This window comes from Gopherus flavomarginatus, chromosome 25 (assembly GCF_025201925.1).
Source record: "Gopherus flavomarginatus isolate rGopFla2 chromosome 25, rGopFla2.mat.asm, whole genome shotgun sequence".
NCBI classification, from domain to species: domain Eukaryota; kingdom Metazoa; phylum Chordata; order Testudines; family Testudinidae; genus Gopherus; species Gopherus flavomarginatus.
The window spans coordinates 13,729,122-13,743,082 of NC_066641.1; the positions used below are offsets into that span (position 1 = coordinate 13,729,122).

The window sequence follows — 13,961 nt, forward strand, 5'->3', positions numbered from 1 at the left end:
GCTGAGCTAGCGCGGCATTCAGCGCTGCGGTACCAAGTATCCAGGCTAGCGGGCCCTGCACGAGCGGACAGGGAGTGTTCGAACCTTCCACCCTCGCTCTCACCCCAGCAGTTTCGCTGGTTCTAATTGAAGGACAAGCTGAGAATGCAGGCCAGGCTGTCCACTGACAGCAGCCTCCACTTCCCACCTGTTCCCGGATCCTGGCAGCCACGGGACAAATGCTACAAGGCAAGGAAGGAGCCAGGGCTGGCAGCAGGCTCACCTTGCTCTCCTGGTTCCCGTAGGCTAGCAGCTGAAGGCAGTCAGTGGTGATGGCGAGGAATTTCGGGTTGTTCTTGTTCAGCAGGGGAACCATCCTCTGGAGGCCGTCGGCCAGGCGCACCGCCATCTTGGCACCTTCCTGGTACAGCAGCAGGTTGTGCAGGGTGGTGATTGCGTAGAACAAGACCGACTCGACCGGAGAGCTAGGGACGAGAGCATGAAGGGGAATCAGGCCACAGCAGGAGGTGGCTGAATGCCGAGGGACGTCTGGGCGTCTTCGTGCTTGCTACAGGGAGGACAGCCCATGGGAAGGCAGGCAGGCCGCAGAGCAGCACCGGGCACTGCATGCTGGAATGTGTAGTTCTGGCAGACTGCACTGCCATGTTAGGAATGGAAGGGCTGCTGCAGGCAGCACCATTTTATGCCAGTTGGGTGTGGCCCCCTGGCAGGCGGCCATCGAAGCACGGTGCCTGGAAAAGTTCAGTCCCCCTGGGATCCACATGGAACAGAAGCGAGCACTGTGCTGTCCCTAGCTCGCGCCTCACTAGCCCAGCAGGCACTTGGAGAGCACCGCTTAAACCACACTGGTGAGCACAACACCAGGAGGGCCCAAAGCAGATGACTGTGGCATCCCCACTATGGCCAGCTGGAGGGAGTCCCTGGATTTCGCAAAGCGCTAGAAGCCCAGGAGACTGGGTAGTCAGCTCGGCAGAGGAGCGGCCAAGCGAGAAAGTAAAGATTCCTCTTTGACTAAGGAATGGGCTCAGCTAAGCCTGCAGAAGTTGTCAGACAACGAGCTTTGCAATGCCAGTAGACTGGCCACGCCAGAGCGCTGTCAACACCTCTCACCTGCCCTGGCTCTGTTCCCTCCCACTTCCAGCCACCCTATACAGCAAGCAGCTGTCCTACTGAACAGACTCTGGGTGAGCACAGCACCAGCAGTCACTCTAGCACATTGCTGCCTGGTACCTGAGCATCCGCACGAGAGCTGGGATGCCTCCAGATTTGAAGATGGCCAGCAGCCCCTCACGGTGGTGCGAGAGGTTGTGCAGGATGCTGGTGGTGCAGCGGGCTGTGTCCAAGTCGCTCGTGTTCTGCATGGCACGCACCACCGCTGCCACAATCTGTGGGGACTGCATCAGGGCGCGGCGCGAAGCCTCCTTCTTGGACAGCTGGTTCACGATCATGGCTGCTTTGCTGACCACAACCTGGGGAGAGAGAAGGCTGCTGATGGGAGAGGGGTCCCAGCCAACACTACGAACCAGGAGATTACAGAGCAGCGAGGGAGCTCAGTCTCCCACTAAAGAAGCCAGAAGAGGTTTCCTGCCTTTCAGGTGGATAGCGTTGCACGTGCGACAGCTGGATCCACTGTACTTTACTGATATGCTGGGCCAGAGCGGTAGGAAAGACTCTGCTCAGGGGGCTGAGAGCCTGCACAGCTAGAACAAGGAGTACTTGTGCGAGGGCAGCTACTTAACGAAATGGTACCACAACGCACAGCAGCAGGACGGGCTGCAGCCAGGGCTCAGATGCTCTGGCACAGCAGGGGGGTGGGAAGGGAGAAGCAGCCAGGGGTGCAACGCAAAGCATCAGGGGGTTTCTAAAAGCTCTGCTCTAGGAGTTAGTTTGGGGCAGTTCACTGGCCTGCACATATAGGAGCTCCCAAGGGTCCCTTCTGGCCTTGGAATCTATGCAGCACTAGGGTGCAGGCTGCCCTGCCTGGCCATCTGGCCAAAGCCAGGAGCACTAAGGTCACATGAGGTATTAAAGGGACAGGAGGGGGAGGGGAAGAACTGAGTACAGATGTAAAAGGACACAGCTGTCCTGGGTCGGGTTCCCCCTTGCTGCAGCAGGGCTGATGGGCCACGTGACTACAGTGCTTTACAAAGGAGAAGGGCGTTGGTCAGCATTGGCTGGATCTCCTCTGAGGTCCCAGGCACGTTGCAGCAGCCTCCCCAGCCAGAGCTACGCTCCCAGGCAAGCACGCAGCTAGGAGGCTTGCAGCCTGATCCCAGAACACACCCCAGACAAGAGCGCGCACTGAGCAGAGTTTAATCCCTTACCGGGTCCTCATCATTCAGCAGCTTGGTGAGCTCCGGGATGGCCCGGGTGGCCAGCTCCGCATCATCCTGGTAGTTGATCAGGTGCACAATGGCAGATTTCAACATCTGCGAGGGCTCAGCCAGCCTCTGCACATTGGTCTGCTGGCCCTCGATGTGAGTGGTCATGAGCAGGGATCGGTCCTCCACAGTCTCTGGGTACATGGCAGCCCGGACACGCTGGGCCCGTGTCATGGCCAGCTGAGACTCCATGTCTGCTGCTGCAGGGAGGAGAGGGGGCAGGAATGTTAAACTCCCAAGCTCTGCAGAGTTCACTGCCAGGCCTCCAGATTTTGAGCAGGAGCTTAACAAAATAACGCCCGTAAAGTCAGCATCTCCCCGTCCCCCGCAAGGAGCTGGTGCTTCACGGTGTAAACAGATACAGCAGCACAGAGATAAGGGAACACTTAATTAGGCAGCATAATTAGGAAATTGTCACACAAGGCCGGTTAATTAAAAAACATTAAGCATATTTGCAAGTTGGGACCAGCTGGCTCAGGGGATTGGAATGGCATCTGGAGGCCTTTCACTGTGTGGTTTGTTGGGACAGATCCAGCTCTTACCACCAATTGCCACCTGTAGCCTCTGGAAACAGCTGGTGGCTGTGGTCCAGTTCCTAGCAGACAAACTTACCCCAAATCACACCATTGCCTAGGTGCAGCCTCAGGACCAGAGTAGGGCCTGAGCTACTCCACTGTAAGGCCTGGTCAAAGGGCTGTGAAAAACGATTCTTCCGCGGACTTAGCCACAGCCCAGGAGAGGTGGGTTACCTGCCTGCATGGAAACCCCCTTCTGATGCTGCAGGAAATATCTAGGCTGAAGCAGCACAGCTGCAGCTCTGCTGCTGTTGTGTGGAAATACCTTTCGCTTCCCCTCCTCTGTCAGCACTGTACCTCTTCTGCGGGAAGGGAGATGTACCATCTGGGGCCAGTAACCTGATCCCTTTACTCAGAGATAAATACAGGGCAGAACCACTAGAACCGAGTCCAGCATTGGCAGGTGAGAGTTCAACGATTCACTCTCTCCTTAGAGAGAAACAGAGCCAGGGTCTTCTACTTCGTGTCACAGAAGCTGTCCCTCCCCTCCTCAGCCCAGCCCAGCCTGGGTATTGTAGCTGCTAAGACAGCTGTCACTCTGCTGACAATGTGCAGGTGCTTGGGATACAGGGAAAAGGGGGAGGAGGGGAATATTTCTCTAGTTTTCTTCCCCTCTGTTTCAGACATGCCAGAGTTGCAGCATCACCAGCTACTTTTGTGCAAACGACAAGCTGAATGCCTGGGAACAGTTTTGCAAACAGTCCCTGAGCAGCCAGGTAATTGAGAGGCACAGATGGCTGATCACTAGGCTGGGATCAGACAGCTCCTATCTTGAGAACGCAGCTTAAAGCGCCGTTGAGGCATACGTGGAGACTGAACTCGGAATTAGAGATGTGGTTATGCCATAAAACACCCTCTCTGTAGGAGATCCTTCCTGCACTCAGACGTGCTGCCAAACAGTTCACGTGGGCAGGGAGACAGGGGAAGGTATTTTAAGCTGCAGCGGCCGCCCAGGCATGGAGTAAATAAAGGATTTATGGAGCGGAGTAGATCAAGTATAGGACATGGGAGATTTTGTGAGGGAGATGGAGAAAGGCTGGGATGGAGCACTAGAATTAATGCACAACCCCCATCCTCATCACCAACTTTATATCCTGGCCCTCTGTGTCCCCTACCTGCCGCTGGGCCCAGGCCCTGGCCCCCTGCCTCTCTGTAGGTGGTTGTCTTGATGGTGTACTGCTTGGCGTAGAGGTCCTCATCATCCGCGATGCATTTGCTGCTGACCGACGGCACCTGGGTGTTCACCCCAGAGTGTATGCCAGAGTCGTAGGTGTAGGTCTGCTGCCACTCCGTCACCTTGATCGGCTGCTCCATCATGTTCATCACCTCCATTGCTGCTCTGCAGGGAGAAGGGGAGGGAAGTTACGGACTCCATCCAGTACATGGGCAAAAGGAGCCAGATTCTGAATCCCAGCAGACAGCTTTCCAGGCCAGAACCCCCCTCCCCTCACAGACCCAGGCTAACACAATCAGTAGCTAAGTGCTGCTTGCCCGTGACCCGCCCACACACGCGGAGATCACTATCTGCAGCTTTTCTTATTAAGCAGATGAAAGGATGAACCAAGATGACGAATCCCACAGCTCAGCACTTTGCCTCTCGTGTTGCAACATGAAAGGAGACTGTGGCTGAGTAAAGCTCCTGCTCCCCATGGCCATTACTCGCTGCAGAAGAGGGCGGGTCATTCTCGGTTCCTGAAGGCGTGTGCAGAACGTTCCGTGCCGAGGGACAGATCCCCTGCTATTCCAGGCAGCACAGAGGAGCTTTTTAAAGAGCTGTTTCCGGACAGACGAACTGGCAGAAAGCTGAAGCCAGCCACAAGGGTTTGGAGTTCAGAATAAAAACAGGCTTTTCAGAGATGTTTCTGGGACAGCCTGAGTGCCTCTAAAAATAAGGCAAGCCACACTAGCCTGTCCTAGTGAAATGACCTCCAACTGGGTGCCGGACCCAGGGCTAAGACTAGCTGCTGTATCCATGCCACAGGAGATGCCCAGGAGAACAGGTACCACCATCCCAGGGCAGGTACTTACCAGGATGCAATAAGCCAGGTATCGGCACCTCCAGGCAAGATCTTACACCCCTAGTGATGGAATTCGAATGGAAACAGCTCTGCAGAGTCTCCTCTAAACTGCCATACAGGAGAGCCACTCTCTTTCCTGGGGCTGGCAGCAGCCGGCTCAGCTCCTGGGGGAGGAGACGCCAAGCTCTCCCGCCCAAGCAGCCACCGCCCCATGCTGCTAGAAGGAGTGGCTCGCAAGGGAGTGCCAGATTCCAGCCCCATACCCTGCTCAGACATTAAGGTGGGGACGGCCACAAAGAACCTGCATCAGGGTAGGAATCCCTTGTGCTGACTGATTCCAGCATTTCTGCCAAGTGCGAACTGGGAATCCAGCCTTTCCCACAGTGGAAATGCACTTTGTTCAAGTATAACCCCTGCCCACCCACACCCTGCACAGCCTCAAAAGATTCCACACAGACTTGAGGTCAGGCTGCTCAGGATTCACGTCAGACTCAGGCCCATGGCCCTCACAGATCTGCCTAGAGCAGTCACATTTCCAGGAGGGCAGACAGCTGCTACAGAGGTATTCGGAGAAACGCAGGGCAAGCAAGGAAATGGACACTGGCAGGATGGGATCTGGATGCAGGGTGACCATATAGAAGGGTGAAAAATTGGGACGGGAGTGGGGGGCAATAGAGGCCTATATAAGAAAAAGCCCCAAATATTGGGACTGTCCCTATAAAATCAGGACAGCTGGTCACCTTACTCAGATGCACATTCTGTATGCTGCAATTGAAGCCAGTGCTGCACTGAAGGGTTAATGGAGAAGAGCAGCTGCAGCTGGGTGCAGACACACCCAGGATAGGAATGCGGGTTAATCATGGTGGCTCTCTGGGTAGGGGGCTCCTTCAGATGCTGGCAGACAGGAAGGACGCATTCCTGAGAGAAGCTGGCGAAACAATGGGAACATCGGGAGCCGGGGCGAGACTGATCTCGTTAGTCACCTGAATGGGTGCTTTCAGCTGAGACTTGGCAGCTCAGAGGCTTGGGAAGAGGATATGGAGCTTTCACCTCTAGGTCACTGGCTTGAATCTGGCACATGCTGCTAGCAGCTAAGTGAGTCTAACAGCTGCTTGGCCTACACCCAGTGAGTTGGTGGGTCTCCGGCCAGCTCGGAGGGGGAACGTCTGTTTGCTCTCTTAGCAGAGCACAGCCATTCAGCGCTTGACCTAAGATGGAACCTGCTTCCTCTCAGAGACAATCCCAGGAGGTTAATAAAGCCCAGACCGGTGCTGTGGGCCAACCAAACCCACAGCCGAAGCATACACAGCGGCTGCGCATGCTCAGCCGGCTCAGTAAGGAAGTGTGCTTCCTTGCAAGCCATGTTTACCCTACTTTAACCCAGCATTTCTCTTTATTTAAAGCTCCAGCTGGCATTTGTTTCTGCTCCGCCCAGCTGTGCATTGAGCCAAATACCAAGAGGTAACAACAGCTACTTATCTCGGAGCTGACAGCCCAGACTCTATTCAGGCCAGCTGAGCGGCTGTCCTGTGATCCTCTCAGGTTAGGGGAGAAAATTATCCTCTAATCCTAATAGGCACCTCAGGTCCACAGAGGACAGGAGGGTCCCCAATTCCAAGCAACAGCCAGACCCTGAGGAAGGAATTCTGGAATCTCTGCAATCCAGCTGTGTTATTGGTGAGGAGTTGGCAGCATGTGGAGGGAGGCGGGAGGTACTGCAGGTGGTAAAGCAGGTTTCTCAAACCCCCACCCCAGCACAGCGATGTCTGGATGCTAACAGGGCCTATTCCAGAGTCACTTGCCTCCTTCCCATTGGCACAAGACTAATGGAGCCATCCCTATGGTCCTTAGGACGGGGTGGGGGGGGAGGTTTCTGCAGTGGGCTGAGTTTCAGCCCAGTGCTCCAAACAAGCGATGAGCAGTAAACCAGACCCCAGCCCCGTCTGCATATGCAAGTAGGGCACTGTCCAGCTCACCTGGAAAGCACCTAGCATTTCTGGGGCAATACCACAAGGAACTGAGTAATGCTTGGCCTCCTCCCTGCCCAGCCCTGCCAGCCTCACCCCTTCATAGCTCTTTAAGTCCCACCTTGCCAGCATGCTGCAGTGGGCTCGCAAGCAGGAGTGCCAGGCTAAAGAATTTGGGCAAGAGAGTTTAGCAGACAGCAAGGAGCTTGCTGCTTATTGTCTGGACTGCATGTTGGCTTGCAACAGAGTGACTTCTCCAAAGCAAGTGGAGTACATTATAGCCAGGGCTGATTGGGGTGGGAGGGATCAGTTGTACTGGGGCCCGGAAACCTCTGCAACTGGGGTGAAATGGGAGGAGGGCCCCACTGAACTGGACATACCTGGGACACAAATTTCTCTCGAAAGGCCCGATTATAGCCCCAGCCTTTGCACTGAGAGCAGGACACCGTTCTGCAGAGCTATTCCTCAGACCCACCCCAGAGGGTCTACGGGGGACAAGGCTCAACGGGCTGGAGCATGGCTGGCTGGCAGCAAGGGCAGCTCTAACCCTGCCTGCTTCCAGCTCGTGTCAGACAAAACTCTGTGCCTCGCTTTCCCCACATCTGCACAGATCCACTAAAGCATTTGACGCTTCTATACGGGGCTGCTTACCCCCAGCATCAGCATGTGTTTATGCCCTCTGATTATTTGAGAAAAACAGCCCATGCCACAGATGACTCCAAGCAGGGCCCTGCCCTGGGGACAGCTTAGGTAAACACATCGGAAGCTTTCCAGGAAAAAGCCCGGGTGTGGTTTGCACTAGGAGACAATGAAGGCCATTCCCCTGCTGCTATGCATTTCCCCAGTCCCACCAGGCATCCAGGGTGGGGTTCTAACACTCCCAGATGGAAGGAGTCCCCTCCTCTACCCCCTTCCTGGGCTCCTCAAAGGAACCTTTCTGCTCTCCGGGGAGAGGGGAGATTGCTCAGGACAACGCTCAGGTCAAGAGTGACCCAGGCTGACACACAGAGGCAGGAGAGCTGCCTTTTATGGCCACGGTAGGCTCCACTCAGACTTTAATCCCACTCCCAAGGTTTGGGGGGCCCTTTGAGATCAGGAGATCCGTAGTCCGCCCTCCGCATGGCCTGTGACCCAGACACAGAGTCACAACAAGTCAGGGAAGGGAGGGATGAGTCACAGTTTCAGACTTGATAAGAGAAGTGAGCAGCTATTCTGTTGGCTCCACTGGAGCACGAACTTTGACTGGTAGAGGCAGCCACATGCACGTCCAAAGGAGAGGTTTAATTATCACCTTCCACTAATACTCTGAGTCATGCGTGGAAGGAGCTGGACCAGGAGCTCTCTGCTGACTGCTCCCCTCCACCCAGGAACAGGTCCAAGCCAAGCAATTTCATGGGACAGCCCAGCCCGCGAAAGCTACAATGCAGCCTTAATCCATTTCGGTGCCTGAGCTGGCAGGAAGTTAGTAAAACCCTGACTCCCATTTCCCTCGGCCGGCTGACTTAGTGGCACATCTGATGTCTGAGTCAGGGCGTTGGGTGGCAGCACCAGATCTTAATTGGGGGTTGCACCTTGCTGCGTCGGGACGAGGTCTGCTCAGGATTCGTTACCAAGGTTGCTTTTCCTGCAAGGGCTTGGTGAAAACATGTCTGAGCACCACCAGCAGTTCCCAGGCAGCCCTGTGCTATAATGAACAGCACAGAACCACGTTCAAGGGGGAACGAATCAGACCCAGGGCCTGGCAAAGCATTCAGACAAACCAACGCAGGGACAGAATTCAAAGAGAAGTCCAAATGAAGCTAAAAGTGTTGCCTAGTCGAGTTAGTACAGGAGTCAGGAAATCTGGGTTCTACTATTCCCAGCTCTGCCACGGATTGAATTTGGACAAGTCGCTCCACTTATGCACCTCGGTTTCCCCACCTATAAAATGAGTGAACCACACTGAAAATTAAACCTCATCAGCTTAGCACTATGGAAGTCTATTAGCTCGCTGAAATCCACACAAAGCTAGTACACAGACACACCTGCTCATCATCTTCTACCTCCTCTCCCAGGACCATCCCAGGTACATTTTAAGGGCAGTTTTCTACTCTTGTCTGTCTGTAATTTTAAGCTATAAAGTTGTAATTGTATTTACTGGTTAGGTTACAACTGTAATGACTTGTGCATAATGTCTGCGTATGCAGTAGTAAGAAAGGCAAAGAGAACCACTAATGGAAGCTGCTTGAGCTATTTACTCCCCACCATGTGTCAACGGGATATGCTGGGGGGTGGGGTGGAGATGGGGTTGAACTAATGTAAAGCACCGGGCTCAGGCAGAACACAGGACGTGGTCTCCACACAGCACAGGAGCATTCAGTGCTCAGTGAGCTGTTAAAGGTAAGCACAGATCCAAATTTCCAGAAAAAAAAGGCAAGAGTCGATAGCGGACTCAGTGCTGAAAATAGACTGGTCTTACATTCAGCATTTCAGCCCACGTCTCTTGTTATCCTGATAGATTTGAGATACTTCTGTCCCTCTTCCTGCATCTGCAAACAAAGTGAACAGAAACCGCTGGGTACGTAAATACAAAAGGGTCAGTCTGAAAACTGCGCCAAGGTGTGTGAAAAACAATTCTCTTTGCAGCGTCAGGTGGGCAGGATGTAAGTTGCAGGCTGACAGTGATCAGTCAAGGGGATAAATGAAGCAGAGGCAGCCAGGAGACCCTCGGAACAAGGCACTGAACAGTATCCAGAGACAAATGACATTGTCCTAAAGTAACCACTTGTCATGGAAGGGCACCTGAAGGGCTCATCCCAGGGTGAGGCGTGCTACCAATTCCATGTCACAGCACGCACGCCCCTCTAAATACACAGCCCTGGTCGCTCCCCGCGAGGACTTCCCCCGCCACAGGGAGGTGGGCCTTTAAGCCACAATAAAAGCAAGGGAATTAGTAAGCCCTGGAGTGAGTATCGACCTACTTCTGTTCCACAGCTTGGTCAGTTGTGTGTGCCACAAAGAACCCACAGCTAGTTCCCAGGGCACCAGACAGCAGGAGCAGATGGAGGTTTCGCAATCTGGACAGCAAACTGGGGGTATCTAAATACAAGGAGATGGGAAACACTTGGCGCTTCTCAAATCTTCTCCCACGCCCCAGTGAGGTAGGTGGGGAAAATGGCAGGGAGGTGAGGTGAATCTCACAGCGCCATAGAGAGCGTCTGGGCCACAACGAGGAACAGAATTTACAAAGGCGTGGCTCATGTGTTATCCCAAAGTGGAGGCCATCCACAGAGGGAGGAGATAGCCATGAGCATATGGGGCCAAACCCCCAGAAAGTAAGTGTTCCTAAACTGTCTGAGTACACGCACACACACACACAGGAGGACAGGGGGTCAGAAAGAACAGTGGAGACAAGGGGAGGGATTTTCATAGCAGTCTAGGAGATTTAAACACCTTTCAGCAGGATTAACTGAAGTGTCTCAATCCCTTCGCCTACTTTGACAATCTCAACCAAGATGAGGAAGCAAAATGCAAGTGGGTGGTAGTTGAGGCATGGGATTGGAAGCGTCGACTGGAGCCTATGGAAGGACTAGGAATGGGTCCGATCAGCCACTGCATGTTAACTCTGCATTGAAATTCAGGTTTTGCTAAAGAGGGGCAATTTTCTATTTAAGGAAAAACAAGGTGTCCCTAGGGTGACCAGACAGCAAGTGTGAAATATCAGAACAGGGGGTGGGGGTTAATAGGAGCCTGTATAAGAAAGAGACCCAAAAATTGGGACTGTGCCTATAAAATCAGGACATCTGGTCACCCTAGTGTCCCCCAAGGCCAGGTGTAACCCTGAGGGGAATCAGACCATCTGCCTCCCTCCAGCACCGCACAGCATGAGCAGGATGCCCAGCCAGTGGCCAGAAGAAGGAGCAGGTTTTGTTAATTCAGTCTAGCACGTAAGGAGTGCATGAACTATGAGGAGGGGCTGGGTACAGAGAGACTGAGCATATATGTGGACAGTAACTGCTGCTCCGAGAGCTGAAGGAGTCGGACAGGCACTTATTTTCCAAGTATGCCTGGATTCAGCTGGAACACTTACTGCTCAGAGCCGCTGTAGTTTTTCCAGTGTAGATGGCAATCATTTAAGCTTACAAATCAAAAGCTAGTCCAGGGGTATTTTACAAGCTTAAATGAGCTGGGCCTGAGAAGTTTTGGCTGCAAACAGGATAACAATTTTCAAGGCACTGCATGTGACTACCTGCTCTAAGAAGCTTTGTACAAACAGTGGGGAAGCCAATGTCCCTGGGACACAGCAGCTAGTCCCTCAACACAGCTAGCCACTCAGAAGTGCAGGCAAATCATGTTGGCTAAAGTACCAGTCTCTTTGAGAGTAGCCCACGGAGTCTGTTTCCCAGATTAAGACTTCAGGACAGATGTCTGGCACCAGCTTTCTTCCATTCACTCACAGCACTCACCAGGAGGCTTCAGAATGCGCCAGACACAGTCTTCCAACTACCCAACTGTTACAGGATAGAGTTAATGGCAAGCAGCTGGAGTGCAGCACGGCCGAGCAGCTTCGGGAAAGGTGGGAACAGCTGCAGGAGCATGCAGGATCAGTACTGGTTGGGAGGCCACTGGAACAGAGGGGCCAGAGATCATGACAGGGCCAAAAGCAGGTTCTCCTGGCCTCCGTTGGCAAGGTCCCTGCTAGACAACAGATGAATGGCAAGGGAGACAGCTGGGAAAACTGCACACTACAAGATTCTACTTGTTTATAGTGTGGCCTTCCTGGAATTCCTTGCAAGTGTATTCAATTAGGAATTAGTATTATTCAGAGTGAACATGCATCTCCCTTGGGGAGCAGGAGAATGGACTTCCCCCGACCACCACTCACCTCTCTGGGGATGGGGATGAGGAAGGAAGCAGGTTCTATTAAGTTCAGAGCGGCACTGGAAATATGAAATGGGATTTTAGCCTTTTGATGGTTGGAGTGAAAGCAAATGAGGTATATTAATGCAACAAAGAGCCTTGCAAGCAGAGACTCTGTTTGTACTTTGACCTAATTTTCGCCAGAGTTTCATCCATGCTACAGAATAAAAAAAGGCACATTTCATCTGCCCATCTGGCAGCCTTTGGTCAGAGGCAGGGAGCAAGCTAGTCATTCACACCTTGAGCAGTGTCTTTGTGGGTTTAGGAAGTAATGCGCTCAAGCAAGGAGTGAGCCTGCAGCAAGTGCGCTTCTAGGCACCTGAGCCAGCAGAAAGAACGTCACTGGTTGACTAAGGGTTTGGGAAATGTCACCAGCGCCAGGAACTCTCTACTCTGTGTGGTCCTGCTGTGCTCCCCACGGTATGAGTGCATTGTGAGACCTGGGAGTCCCCGAGGAGAATCCAGCTCTGTCCCCTTGTCAGATCAGGGGGGTTAGCCCAGGAAGACTAGTTAAATTCATTCTGCAGGCAGCAAGATACATGGTTATTCTGGCCTCCCAGTTGGGATAACATGCCAAGTGGGTGGTCAACAGTGCACACTGCGGCAGAGACGCCTGACCGCTGCTGCAGCAGAGGTGGTCAATCGAGAGGTTTGGGCCAGTAATTTGGAGGGACTGGAAGAAAGGACGCCTTTGTCTTCACCCTGTTAATGCAGAGAGATGAGCACAGGGAAGGTATGCTCTGCGCTGCTGCAATCGGAACAGAGAACAAGGTAGCAATGCAACACATTTGCTCAGCCTTGAGAATCTCTTTCGGTGCCAGGCTGCTCTGCCTCTTGCCCCTCATACCAGCTACATGGCCTCCTGCTCCAAAGCAGCAGATACAGAGTTTCTCTCCATGCCTTCCAAGTCAAAGAGAATCCTTTCCCCAGGATATCAGCCCTGAAGAAGTCTCATAGGAGAGCATTCGCTGTCACAAAGGAAAGCCGACCTACAGAGTGCAGGCATGTAAACCAAGATTAGCTTAATTGGTCTGTACATAAAAGGGTTTCCAATACCACAAACACCCTGCTCGGATTTGGAAAGAGCCAGAGAACTTGCGGGAAGATGGGAGGGCAGGCACCAAGAGGAGCTGAAGTGAGATGTGATAAGAGGATCCAGGCAGTGACCACTGGTGCCAAACACTCAGTCTGGTGTTTACCTTAAAGCCATGGGAACATGCTACCATCTCCTCCACTCCTGAAGTGCTTAGCCTTGTTGCTGTGGAGGACAGTTTGAAACTGTGGCCCTGAAGGCGTAAAAACCAGAAGGCAAATTAAAAAAAAAAATGGAATTTAAGTCTCGTGATTTTGGAGGTCAGACTCATGAGTTCTGAGCTGGCAGCACTGCAAGGGCCCTCAGGGAAAGCGGAGCACGGACAGGAGCACCACACAAGCGACAGGGTCCTCCTTCCTTGTAACAAACAGGAACCAAATTTTGCTACCAAAAACTTCTGCATTCAGAGATGGGGTCATTACATCAGGACTCATCCGTTAAAAAACATGATTCAGGTACCTGCTAGGCTGCTCCCCATGCCCTTGTGGGGTGGTGTAGCAATGAGAAGCCAACAGGAAATGCTTATTATGAGGGGCGGGGGGAGTTTTCCCATTCTATTAGCCTCTACAGCAGTGACACCAGATCTCTCCCAGGAGATCACATGAAGGTCAAGCCCTGCTCCTTTAATGGAGCGCTGGACACTAATACCCAGCACGCTCCCATCCATCACGCTGGAAGTGCTCTGCTGCCAGGAGCTCTAGACATGGGCTTGCCACTCAACAGTAATGCAGCTCCACACCCTTTGTTGTGCCAGCACAGGAGCTGGAGATATCCAGATAAGAGGATCCACACCTGCTAAGCAACCACCTCCGGACCTATACAACGACCCTGGGCAGCTGTCTGAAGGGTGCGAAGCACCCACTGAACACAGTACAGACGGGTAACTGGGAGACAGGGACCAGATCACACTGTGGCAGCTCTGTACATTGACCGGGTCATGGGGCTTACGGCATGAATACAGTGGTTTAGTTTAACAACAAGCAGTTGGTAAAAAACAGGAAGCAGAACAATGGCTTGAGATTGTTGGC

The 13,961-nt window shown here is 53.1% G+C and overlaps 1 protein-coding gene across 2 annotated transcripts in view; it reads right to left on the bottom strand.

Annotated features, from left to right (window-relative positions):
• JUP (junction plakoglobin) overlaps window positions 1-13,961 on the bottom strand; it is a 49,991-nt gene that overhangs the window by 14,238 nt on the left and 21,792 nt on the right. The window contains exons 1-5 of one of the 2 annotated variants that reach the window (XM_050935220.1): window positions 4,985-5,071; window positions 4,072-4,295; window positions 2,325-2,581; window positions 1,231-1,469; window positions 263-464 (exon numbers count right to left, since the gene is read on the bottom strand). In XM_050935220.1, coding sequence (XP_050791177.1) covers window positions 263-464; window positions 1,231-1,469; window positions 2,325-2,581; window positions 4,072-4,288 — 915 coding nt within the window. In that variant the 5' untranslated portion in view covers window positions 4,289-4,295; window positions 4,985-5,071. Of the gene's footprint in view, window positions 1-262; window positions 465-1,230; window positions 1,470-2,324; window positions 2,582-4,071; window positions 4,296-4,984; window positions 5,072-13,961 lie in introns of those variants that run through there. The other variant, XM_050935219.1, reaches the window with a different exon arrangement.